The sequence below is a fragment of the Miscanthus floridulus genome, chromosome 9, assembly GCF_019320115.1.
Source record: "Miscanthus floridulus cultivar M001 chromosome 9, ASM1932011v1, whole genome shotgun sequence".
Classification (NCBI taxonomy): Eukaryota; Viridiplantae; Streptophyta; class Magnoliopsida; order Poales; family Poaceae; genus Miscanthus; species Miscanthus floridulus.
Window position 1 is genome coordinate 137,770,148 of NC_089588.1, and position 13,389 is coordinate 137,783,536.

The window sequence follows — 13,389 nt, forward strand, 5'->3', positions numbered from 1 at the left end:
ACGTATTTATTATAATCTAATCATTTGGCTGCCTGTAAACTATCTTTTTATATATAAATAAACACATGGTTATGTCAACACAATAAACAAGTACTGTGAAAAACAGATTTCCTTTTTCAGTTCTCTCCCTAGTCTTTAATTAAATGTACTAGTTTACTATTAAAATGTTTATATTTCCAAGCAAAAATATTTACTTTTAATAATTTTATAACTTGCAAAAATAATCCGAATAATTTATTTTGTTAATCGAACTATAAGAGTGCACGTTAACTGTACATAATTTATATCTTTATTAGGCATATTATTAATGGAGCTCTTATTATGGACATTATTAAGTATTTTTTATATTTTAAGCAATAATATTGGTATATTTTATATCTTTAAGAATACTATTAACATTGTTTATATGTTTAAGCATGTCACCAATTGAAACTCGTTACCTCTTTCATTAGACTATCAAACATATTTTATCTATTTGTCAACCTTCTCATGCACATAGGCTTTCAACCAAACAGACTATCTTCCTGTTTCTTCAAATTTATAGACCTTTGCTTGGCCAGGTAGATTCCTTCGAATTTATAAGCAACACATTTTGTCAGGCAAGCGGTACATGCCTTCAACTTAACAGACCCTAAAAGCGTATAATTAGTTGCAGCTGAGAAAGGCTATGACAATGTGAGGGCCATGTTTTTCCCTAGAAACCTCTAGCGTGCTTTACTGCACTACGTGTATTAACTTATTTGCATGCTTCCTGGAACGCAATGATCAGTATGCCTTTTTTCAGCTGCTTCCTTTAATTAGGGCATGTTTGGAACGCAGGAATTTCACAGGAATCACACAGAAATTTCACAGGAATCAGTTCAATTTCACAAGAAAAACGCAGATATGGGAAAAAAATCCCGCATTCCAAACAGGCCCTTAGAATCTTCTTCTGGAACTGTTCATATTAGGAAAGTAACCCTCAGCAATTTTCAGAGGCCCAGGTATAGTGCAAGGACTGACAAGTCAAGGTATGGGCCCTGGTGGGCTTCTAACTATCGTGGGTCGTCCAGAGTGCAGAGCAGCACAGCTTGTATCGTGGACCTAACCATCTGATTATATTCTTTGAAAGACAAAATGCACTTTCATTGTCGAAGAAAATTCAAACTAATCTCCAAAACGTCAGAACCGTTACAGAGTACAAACTCGAATATACAGCCTTACGTACACTGGCAATTCAAACAGCACCTCCAAATCAATTGCTTAGGTCCTGTTCCTTCATGTTATTAGACACTTAACATATTGACACACATTGCAGTGATCTCAATTCAAAACCAGAGCAGGGATCGGAGTGCTTCCGAAAAAAAAACGGGGCAGGTAGTAAACATGCTCACTCAAGGACAACAATCAACAGCCTGTTCGGCAGAGCTGAATTGGCTGGCTGGTGCTGGGGCTGGACCAGCCAGCCCAGCCAGCCAATTCCAGCCTTCAGCCGTAGCCAGCAGCCTCCAGCCAGCAGCTGGTTTGTAGACGTTTACAAATTGGCGCCAACCAATTGTAGCTCATGCTGATTTCAAACTTTCAAATTCAAACTACCATGCATTTCTAGATCATGCTGTTTTACAGTTTCAACCAAGAATTTGAACCAATAATTTACAGTTTGCAACTCAAGCGCTGGAACAGTTAGTCACGTAATGAGGCTACATGCCCGTCAGGTCCAATGTTCAGCATCATCTGGATGGCTTCTTCTGCCTCAGTGTACAGTTTATCCTCCGTGTATGCTCTGATCAGCGCGAGATAGGAGAACGAGTCGGCAGCGTGCCTACAGTCCTGCATCTCCTGGAATATGCATTTCGCCTCGCTATACAGTCCTGAAGTGGCATAGGCATTGATCGTCGAATTGAAGCTGATCTGCACATTGCAACTTTGGTCCAGATTAGCACAACAGTTGACTGCAACTAAAAGGTGTTCTCCCAAAAAACTGATTCCAAGAAATTTCCATTGTTGCATACGTCAATGACAGAATAGTGAAAAACCAAAATGTTAGGTTTCCTGTCCATATCACAACTTGTGCACCAACCAATCCATGTACAAAAAGTACAGATTTATGACGGCAGGTGTGACAACGGAAAACAATTACTCAAATGAGACACTAACGCCCTATGTACCAACCAGTCTAGAGATGCATCAAAGGAGAAAAAGGCAACATAGCAAATATGGTCCTCTAGTGATAATATTGTGATACACTAACGCCCTATATGCCATTTTCCCCTTACTGCTCAATTAACAATGGTCCAAATCATTTCATAAGTACAGCATATCATCAAAAGCAGACCAGCAATTCCCTACACAAGCACTGCACATCCACATAGATAATATACTAACAAAACATCAAATGATGCTGAAAAACAAACCTGATTTGCAAGACTGCAGGCGCGATCAGGTGAGTTGAGAATCTCATAGTAGAACACTGAGAAGTTAAGTGCCAATCCAAGCCTAATAGGGTGAGTTGGAGCAAGCTCAGCCAAGGCAATGTCCTGAATGCACCACAAACCCCTTTTCAGCAAACTTGTAATATAACATGACATGAAAAAAAAATTAGCATAATGTGTCACAAACAAAATTGCACACTGATTAAGAAATGAAACAAAAAATTGTTGACCTGGGCAGCCTTGTATGCCACCATGGTGTTCTCAGCAGCGTCCTTTCTCTCAGCTCCAGTCTTGAACTCAGCAAGGTATCCAATCATGACAACTGCATCAGTCAAACGAAAACACAATCCCAAAGAAAATGTGGAAGTCTTACTGGGATTCATATAATCATATTACCTGTAGTAGTCAGCCTTCATCTTGAGATAGAAGACCTTGGACTCGGGAGCAGTTGAAGAGGGCATAAGGTGGGACTCGAGCAGCTTGAGGATGCCATCACAGATCTTGGTGAGCTCAGTCTCAATCTTGCCACGGTAGTCCTTGACGAGTGTTACACGGTCCTCATTGCCTTGGCCCTCCTCCTTCTGCTCAATGGAGGAGATGATGCGTCATGAGGCGCGGCGGGCTGTAGAGTGTGGATTACTGCCACTTATGTACATATATGTTCAGCTTACCAGAGAGGACCACGAGGAGGTGGTACATCATATGCCATAAACCCGCTGATGCAGATGGTTTGTCCTGCTTGCTCCAGCTTCACTATGTACTGCAGCACAAAGGCAATCAGTCATTCAAGAGAACTAGAACAAGTATGTTTGCACCCAAGAACATCCGATAAATGAACTGAACTTTGAAAATGAGATCATGGTTTCCCCCAGCTTCGCTACTAATTCAAACACTTAATAAAATGTAAGTAGGGAGTTACTTGCTCTGGGGTTAAGGTGAAAGTCTTGTTTGCTATGGTGAATGCAAGATTTGGCATCTTTGAGATCTGCTCGCAATCAACAGTTGATTCAATTGGGTTGTTGCATGATAGTTCAATAAAACATGTCATGGAAAATAAAATGCATAGATACTACGACAGGACTTAAAATAATTTATAAACTGAGCTAACCTGACAGGACGGGCACCATCAAATACATAGAAACCAATCTAAGTGCACACTTTTTGTGGGCTTGTCTGCTCAACTACACTATAGAACTTGACACTTGTAGTTGTGACACTACAATTCCCCATACACCAATGAACACAATATGATAGTCCCAAAAAACATTTTTTTAAACGAACATAGTCCCGCAAAACCTTACACATGCACAAGACAAGACTGCCATGGAATTGTAACTAAAGCTACTGTTTCTAAAACAACAGCCTTGACCTAAATCAGACACCACCCCACAAAACCATAGATATTAACTCCCTAACTCCAGAGATAGGGGTTCCCCGATTTAGCACAACCCACTCCGGCAGCTCATAATAGGGTGGATCTGCGCCGTACTTACGCATCCACAAAAAATTATCTAAAGCAAAGCATGAAATGATTATCATAGCCTGCTTCATCCTACAGTAGTACGGCACCCCGTCTAGAATCTGCCACCGTTCTTTCAACACCCCAAACCTCCTTTCAATTACATTTCGCAACTTCGCATGAATGTAGTTGAATTTCTCCTCCCTCTGCAACTGTTGGAAATCTATGCCCCTAAAATCATTGATGTGATACCTTGTGTTTCTGTAGGGGGTCATGTAACCTGGCATCTCCCTGTAACCCGCATCCGCCAGGTAGTACTGGCCTACAAGCGATGAAAACAGCGAGAGATCAAATTGCAAATTGTGTAAGCAGACAATATATAGCCATCAGCTGTCATAGCAAATTGAACAAAAGTGTGCTTCAATACATCTACTACAAGCAAACAATTAAGGTATGTGAACATCAAGGCATCATGAACCTGGTGGGGGATGTGGGTACGAATCGTCGTCCTGACAGTCTTTCAACACCACCATGTCATGGCATGCTCCCGCCTTCCCGGCCCCCACGTATGTGAAACGGCCATCCATATCCACGATGGCACAAACATTTATTGTTGTTTCGCCTTTCCTATTGAAGAAATCAGTCTTTGCTTCACAGTTAACCTCAACCTTTATGTGCGTGCCATCTATAGCACCTATGCATCCATCAAACCATGGTGCATATGCAGCAAATTTGTGGCTCATGCGTGCGTAGTTCATATCTGCTAGCACTAGGACAGTATTTGCCCACCTATACATGACCTCTGCAACTACTGTAATCTTTCTGCTAACTGTATCTAAAAACCTTTCAACCTATCCTTGCACTCTCTACTAGCCGATTGGTGGGCACAGGTCCAGATGTACATGCCTAGAGCTTCTGCCGAGGTACACTTATCTATTTGTGACAGGCCAAATAGTAGCAGGGTTTCATGCAAATGCATGAAGTCATCACGCGTCATGCGCAAACTGTCTAAACATTTGGTGTGGTCGGCAAGGGTAAGCTGCATCCATTGGGCTCCAGATAGCTTAGGAATGGGACAAGGAGGATTTACCTCAGGCCTTTGCTGTGACATAATACCTTTCAGCAGGATGAATGCTGCCTTTGCCACGGTCATAGTGCTCGGTCCATCACTGAAAGTGTCGCTGTACGATGACTCGTCAGTGCTGCTCATGCTGCTCATGATGCTACCTGCAAATGGGCAGAAATCAGTCAGATTGTAATGCAGATATTAGGAACAAAACATGTGCAAATAAGTGAACATATGAAGATACTTGAACTAGGTAGCACCTTGAAAACAGGTTGGGATGTACAAGAGAAAAGTGATACATGCATAATGTCTTACAACACTCACAGCAGTACACAAATTTTTATTCAAAACTCAAGACAACGACATGCACTCAACAGATAGGTGATACATGCATAATGTCTTTGGTAATACAAAAAAATGAACATAACGAAACAACAAACAGAATGAACTCAACATGCACACGGTGGATATCCGCAAATAGTAGAAAAACAAGAAATGTGGTGATCACTGAGACTTGTTGGAGCACACAAAGGCCCACGTCACATTGATCCAGTTCAGCCGGCCCTCTTTAGATTTCATTTTAAGAAAACCCTGGCGACGGAGCCTGTCTCTACAAAGGTTTAGGGCTTGCACGAATACTACATCAGCCTCGCTGATACCATCTTGAATCAGAATGTCCTGGACTTGGGCCAACTCCTGAGCATCGGCGTTACGACGGGCCTTCTGGGACCTAGCCTCTCTGAGAAATTGGCCTAGGTCTTCAAGGCACTCTTCTACGGATGGAGTTTGGCTACTCTTCTTGCTACGAGGACTGTTAACTGAATATTCTCTATGGACTCGCTTCGAGGGCTGATGACTACTAGGTGGAACGACCGGCTCGTCCGACAAGGAAGGAGGAGTGCGAGGGCTTCCATTACTGGGTGACTTGTCAGGTCGATGGCCCCCTGTCGATACCAACTGGCCCCTATCACGTGGGGTGTGTCCCAAAATCGTGATCAGTTGCTCACAGCATTGGGGCCATTTGAACTTGTTTCTAGCGGGTTGGCTACTTTCCTACACATGTTCCAGTGATTGCGAAGTTAGTACTGAGTTAGTAGGAACCTAATTGCTACAAAAAATTCAAAGAATTGTCCATCAGGGAAGACCAAGGCAACATAGAAGCACAAAGTCCAATTTTTTAATTAAAAATCATAAAGCTTTGATGTCTTAAGGACTGCCCCACAAGCAAGAATCTGTTGTATGTTGGAAACTAAAAATTGAGCAATGTATTAGAATCTGATAGAAGCAAGCAAGAATCTGCTGGAAACTGAAAACTGAGCATACATACAAAATTTCATGGTGAAAAGCAAGAGATGAAGCAAGCAAATTAACCACAAGAATGACCATGGTGTGTAAGGACCACCATTCACTGTCACTGTAACAATGACCAAAAGAGAACTAAACCCCAAATCCAAACAGCAAATTGACAAATCATATCCCTAACTTGCCTTTTGTGGCCGTTTGCGGTGTTTTGAGCCGAGGTTGTAGTGGCTCCCAGCAGTTGGAGAGCAAGACAAAGCCGACGACGCTGCCAGTTTGGGCAGCGTTGATCACAACCGGACGAAACGTCCCTTCTATGTCTGCAGTGCAATCATAGAGCACACTTGTAAGATGAAAAACATAATCTGAAAAATTGAACATTTAAAGGGGTGAAGAACATTACATGTGTACTGTCTAACATAATTTGAACTAGAGTATCAACAGAGAATTCACTGTGTATGAAGTTAACACTAATGAAGCCTTAAGCTATACTTTTCACCACTTAGGCAAGAATGAGCTAAAACAATCAACTATATGTACACACAGATTCAGAACCATTGTTTGGGTTTGCAATCAATTTTTGCTTGCTGGGAAACTATGTGGCATCATTATGAGGCATAAATGCCAAAGCGCTAAAAAACTATGTGACAAAACAAAATCATTTAATTTCTTTGGGCACAGGGTTTATCTTCCGCATCTAGGACTTGGAAGATGCAGAGATAAGTGAAAACAACCATACTTGACATCTAAGTGTGACATTTCCTTGCTTATTTGGCATACCCCCACGCATATTCTACATATAGCTATTTCAGACTCCAGTTCTGTTTAGTACGTATGAATATCAAAGCAATGATAAATCAGGCCAAGCTCAATGACCATTTGCATTGATACAACAATGAAATAGACAACAGCGAAGATCTGTGGACATTGTAAATATCGTGTTCATTGCAATCTTAAATCAAATTTTTGCTATAGGTAAGCACATTTTGTAATCTAGAAACCATGGGTATTGCAGTAGATTCCATGCATCAACAGGGTTTTGTTGATTGCGCGTAGCTCTGCTGAGTGCTTGACTGGAGCTGAAAAAGAGTTATAGATTGGCGGGATAGACATAGTTGCCTAGAATTGTTGTTTGACATTTAACACAACAATGAATCATTAGACTCGATAACTCGTAGGACATAACCCTATATCGCACCGGAATAAAGTTAATAACAACAGAAATCGACTACTACTCCAACATTTTACAAATTCAATGCCAGTCAAATCAATCGAACAAAACTGAGAAACTAAGTTAAGGAAAATGTCGTCTTGCAAAATAACTAAACTAACTCAGCTTCTCGATGAAGCCAAATGAGGTAAGCAATACATTCACAACATAAGCATGTGACGAAGCTTCCATTAAATTACTAGTAGCAAAAATTGACTGCAAACCCAAACAACGGTTAGCAAAAGGTGATTCGAAGGTTAACTAAGCCATTAAGCATCATCTACTAGATCTGTTCAGAAAGTATTCAGAAACATAGTCCTAAAATATGTACGTAGAGCACTTCTGTAGTATAGAAACAAGATGTGGGGATTTCTATCGGACACATAGAGGAGCAGACATGAGTACATGTTGGATCTTAGATCCGGCGGGTCAAACTGCAGCGGCGTCGGGTTTCGGGGGGCTTACTGTTCTGGAAGGAGTCGTCGTTGATGGAGGCGGGGTCCGGGGAGGGAGGCCGAGACCACTGTCACCGAGGCCAGCGAGAGTGAGGGAAACCCTAGCCGTGCGGAGGTCAAACTACAAGACGACCAGCCGCGGCTCAGAGGCGACCAGGTGAGAGGACGAAGGCGTGGGGTTCGGGTTACCTGGCTGGCCGTAGGCGCCGTCGATGGAGGCGGGGTGGGGGAAGAGGACGACGACACTGTCACCGCAGCCCCGACGAGGAGGACGGCGTACAGAGGCGGCCGCGCCCGGATCCGGTGGCCACCGACGCCGCCCGTTGACGCGGCGCAGACTACCGCCGGTACATGTGCGGAGCGATGGCGAGGAGCGGCGCTTGTGCGTGGAACCCTAGCCACCGACGGGAGAAAGGGGAGAAAGTGAGAGACGCGACCGAGCAACGGGTATAAGACCAGCCGTTCGGCTGGTGCGGCTAGTGCTGGGCTGCCGAACGGTTGGGCTGATAAGCCCAGTACCAGCTAGCCCAGCCAGCCTATCGAACAGGCAGCAATTCCACCTTATCAACCACTTTACCAGGCTTTTCGCCGAACATGTCTTCAGTTATATCCTCGGCTTCGAGGCTCTCATCTGCTCTGGTGCTCTCGACGTAGAACTGGGATGCGCCGTAATTGCATTGCTCGGGTGCCATCTCCAGTGCCTGCAGTGTTATGGTGACACTAAACTTGGATCGTGGTGGAACAATATTTTTGCTTGGTTGTGTGCAGTACAGAAGTGAGCTCGCGGTTGTAACTCTGAAGGCAAAGTAATCGTCTGTATCATTAATCATCTCAATTGAGCGTGTTATCACCTTATTGTGCTCAAACAGGAAATGCAGCTCCAGTGGCTCAATCTCAAGCATGTCCTTCAACAACGGATGTTTCTGGGAGAAAATTTAGATACAGATTAACATGACCATGTACTAATATAACACCCAAAATACGTTTTGTGTGTTAGAAAGCGTAAAGTGGCAAAGGGTTCAACGGGAGTTTTAATGAGTGGCACAAATCAAATTTTTATCCATTGCTCGAATGGACGATCAGAGACCCTAGATGCGTAGAGCTCATCGAACACATTCCGTTTGACTACTCATTTGCGTTGTTTGGAGTTTGGATTTTGGAGATATAGGTTTTGCAAGTTTTATAAAAATTAAAAATAATTAAAAAACCAAAAGACTTACTGTAGCATCGCTGCAGTACCTGAGTCGGGTTTTCCCTCTGGCCGTGTCCTTCTCAACCCCTCCCTATCACAAAACCTAATCCACTTGGAGCCACCGTCACCTCGTATTCAGATGAGAAGAGAAAGAGAAGAGAGCAAGGTCTTGACCATCGTTCGCTGCCGTATCCATTCCTCTTCTAAAACCGGTTAGGGTTCTTCTTCTCCTTTTGTTTTGCTCTCAATCCCATGCTATCCCTCGCTGTTCTTGATTGTGATTCCGTACATGGAGTAGATCAAGTCGATGAAAGGTGTGTAACGGCCGGGATCGTTGCAAGAAAGAAGGGGAAATGAGAGTTCAATCGTTGTGGATCGTCATCATACTCACAATTGGGGTAACACTCGCTTTACCCTACTATTTTAATGGGAAATCTATGTTAGGGTTTACCTAATTCGTTTAGGGTTCTAATCTCATAATTAAATTATATTGTTTTACATATTGTGTTGTTGTTTATATGCTGTTTAAGGCTATTTTTACTTGCCAAAAATTATTTAAAAAATCATATTTCAGTAATAGACTTCAATACCTTTCTTTTGCCATAGAGATCACCTTCATAGCTGTTCTGGTTTGGGAGATATAATCGTTCTTTTGTGATGCATTTGTGCTGTCAGACTTCTGGACAGTTTCAGATACGTTCAGTTTTACAATATCTTAAGTCCATAATTTCTATGAATGATCTCAAAGAAAGGCGTAGTAAATTGCATAAGCTTTCCATATTGGTAAACTTAATAAATTTTGGATCATTATATCTCTAGTTATGCATGTTTTAGTCAGCTGTTGTTTTTCTATTGTCAGAAAAGTTCAGTTAGTTTGTTGGCTTGTCTTGGGTATCTTAGTTTCTTCAAAATCCAAAAGTTATAACATGTAGATCATGTTGTGTTGTATATTCTGATAAAGTTTAATATTTTTTGGATAAGAGATTTGTCTGCAGTAAAAATGTGAAGCAAAGTTGCTGTTGTTGATTGGCCGTTGTTTTGATGAAAAACAATGGCATAGGCCGTAGAATCGATTCATGTGTTATTTGTGTATGCTCGCATGAGTATGTTTTCTGAGGTGATGGTGTTTAAACAGGTGGTGTGCTTTTGGATCATTCTTAGCTCAAGTGTTTGATCTTCAGTGAATGCAAGTAAACGTAGCGATGGTTGCTATAGCTTGACTTGTTGTTTATTCTACCTACACTTTATCATAACGTTAATCCATTAGAGATGATATACCTAATTATAAATTCACTTATCCTTTGAAGTAGTTTTGTATGATTTTTATTATTGAATCTTTTGTCATATGTCTATCATCATGAGGTAGGTGGTATGTTTATGAGTGTGGATGAATACGGCAGATGAGGTAAGTATACTTGCAGTTGCATCATATCATTGCATCACGTGCATTCTTGTTATTAGCATATGCATCGAGCCAGGTCAGTGAGAAAGTCATATAACTATTCTGGAGTGCTCTTGAGCCTGGTCAAAGAGAAAGTTATATGACTATTCTGGAGCGCTCTTGTGGATTTTGTCGCCGCTTGTTGGACACGACCATACCGGTATAGCAGCGTACGTTGCCCGAGGAGGGATACGATGCAGCTTCATACCTTGTTGGGTATAGAGGCAATGGACATGCATATGCATTGCATTTGCACTCTTTCAGGTTTATTTATATTGAAGTTTTATGTTGGCTTGAAGGTGGATATGATGAGTATTGTTTTTTTTATGAGGAGTATTGTTTCATTCATATGTGGAGGTTGTTTATTTATTGTATATCATGTCCTCTACTTCTTTATGAAAAATTTATTGGATATCTTACATAATATCATTTACTTCTTTACGGAAATCTCATTGGATAAATAACTTGATTATTAACTATTATTTTCTTACGATGTTATATCTTCCATATTAAATTGATGTCTAATTAACTTGTAGTTTGAATGACATGTTCAGGCAGTTTGTTCTCACCCGTCTTATCTTTCTAGGTGCTTGATTGGATGCTTTGCTTCAAGGGATGGGATTAGCAGCACATCTTCACTATTTTATCCACTTAGTGATAATAATGATACTTTTGTCTTGCTGTTATAAACTTAGAATTAACTAGCTTGGTGACCATTTGTGGTTTAATAGTAACTTTTGCGTTGAAACCTATCTTAATCATAGCTTTATTCTCATTGGTGCTTCCACGTTATAGTTTGTGTAGGGGTTTCTATTTTTGAGTTTTATACTTTGGCAGGAAGGAAGGGACGTTAGTGACATCCTATGCTTTTGTGATGCCGGGGGTGTTACAACTAAATTGCTTATGGAGGACGATGTAGCAAACACCCTTACCTGATCAAATATAGATACATTGGTATTATTATCCAATTCGTTGAGCTCATGGATAATGGAGCATATGGGAGGTCTTCTATTTCGTTCTCTGTGCAAGCACCTCAGTGCCAATTCGAGGCATTAATGCACTTGATGGTACCACAATGGTGTATGCTTCCCGGATTTATTCCACCTATGTTTCCATTTTCTAAGTACCTGCCATTTCAGAAACAAGGTTAGAATAATTCCTGGAGAAAAGTTCATGCAGATATTGTATGTGTCCTCTAGCTTCAAATATAGAAATAAACTCCCTCAGTCCTGAAATATAATGAATTTTCAGTTGGCCTAAGTCAAACCCAGTTGACCAAATTTGTAGAGAAGAATACTAATATATATCAAATCAAAGAGATAAACTATAAAAGTATATTTCATGATGTATGTCGGGTTCATAAACCCGGGGTCCCTCGAGGACCGGCTTCCACGCCAGGGCTCGGCCCAGGAGGACGGCCTTTCTTCTTTTGGACTGGCCCGAGAGTCTAAGTTCAACAGACCGGAGCACTCGCTTCGGGCCCTAGCCGCCTTCAGCCCATCTTTCCGACCGGAGCACTTGCTCAGGCTCAGGCCAACTCCGAACGGCCTCTCCGATCGGAGCGCTAGCGTTAGGCCCCGGCCGCCTTCGCACGGCCTCCGCTCGGAAAGCCTGACCCGAGGACCGCCTCCGACTCTGACCCCGTGTCTCCGACCGGGGTTCATAGAAAACCCTGCCCATCGCTATTCTCCGACTGGCGCACCAGAACCGACTGGGGCCATCCAACTGGGGACGCCCGCTCGGAAGGAACCAGAAGGCGTACGAAGGAAGGCAAAACAGGGCTCGCAAGTCAAAACATGGCACCAGGGACCATACCTTGCGGAACAGTACTTTACAACCGCTCTACCATGTACAGTGTTGTAGGCGCCGACATTTACCTCTACAGTATTGTAGGCGCCGGTCAGAACACCCGTACGGTAAGACCCCCCATGCCTCTGGGCATCAACAGTGTTGTGGGCGCCGGAATTCACCATACCAGGTGAATTCGGTAGAGCCCTGCCTCCAGTCGGCAAGACAGCATTTTTTGCAGGTACCGACGTCCACCAGTCTCGAAGAAAGCAGCTCAACCTCCCACGTGCACCTGACATTCTGCAGTGACATCAACAGTATTGTGGGCGCCCACCATAGTCCCATCCCTATCGGTGTGGGCAACAAGGCTTAGAAACGTCCGTACTCTCTCTCTCTCTTGTAAAGCCATCCCCTTCTTCTATAAAAGGGGATGTGCTCCCTCCAAACAAAAAAAGGAGAGTTCACCCAAGTCGACTTCTTCAAGTTTAGGTTTAGGGTTGGACACTTCATTCATAGCATAGCTCTTGTCGATCTCGGCCCTTCCGACTGGACCGACCGGACACCCCATCTCTCTCTCTCGTTTGTAACCCCACTACAGACTTCGAGCACCTGGGCTCGGGAATAAAGTCACCGACCGATCCACACTGGAAGTAGGGCACGTTGCCTGAACCAGTATAAATCCCGTGTCATTGAGTGCTAGGCCACCTCCGATCACAATGTACAGCAAAACTACAAATATTTACTAGTTGGTCATTTTCTGCACCGACAGTTGGCGCCGTCTGTGGGGAAGACGCTGTACGTTCAACACTTTTTTGGTAATCGGATAGCCCATTTTTCTGACACTCCCGCCGTGGCGGGCTCCGACGATACGATTCGTTTCGGCTCGCTGAAGTTCCCCGCAGTCTCGCCCGCCGGGATGCAGGTTCCACCCGTCTTCGAGCCATTCCAGGCCTTCCACTGCGGGAGCCTGGACTTCGTCGCCGACCGGCTCGGCATACTCCACCTCTGCGAGGAGGCTCGCGACCCGGCACCCGTCGGAGGAACGTCCTCCATCGACTCTAGGACGCG

General features: G+C 43.1%; 1 protein-coding gene across 1 annotated transcript; it reads right to left on the reverse strand.

Annotated features, from left to right (window-relative positions):
- Positions 1-1,662: 1,662 nt before the first annotated feature.
- Positions 1,663-2,728, reverse strand: LOC136481061 (14-3-3-like protein GF14-6). Its single transcript, XM_066478443.1, has 3 exons — positions 2,642-2,728; positions 2,394-2,516; positions 1,663-1,890 (listed from the first exon to the last, which is right to left on the reverse strand). The coding sequence occupies exons 1-3, from the start codon at positions 2,726-2,728 to the stop codon at positions 1,663-1,665; spliced, it is 438 nt and encodes a 145-aa protein (XP_066334540.1).
- Between the last annotated feature and the right edge of the window lie 10,661 nt (positions 2,729-13,389).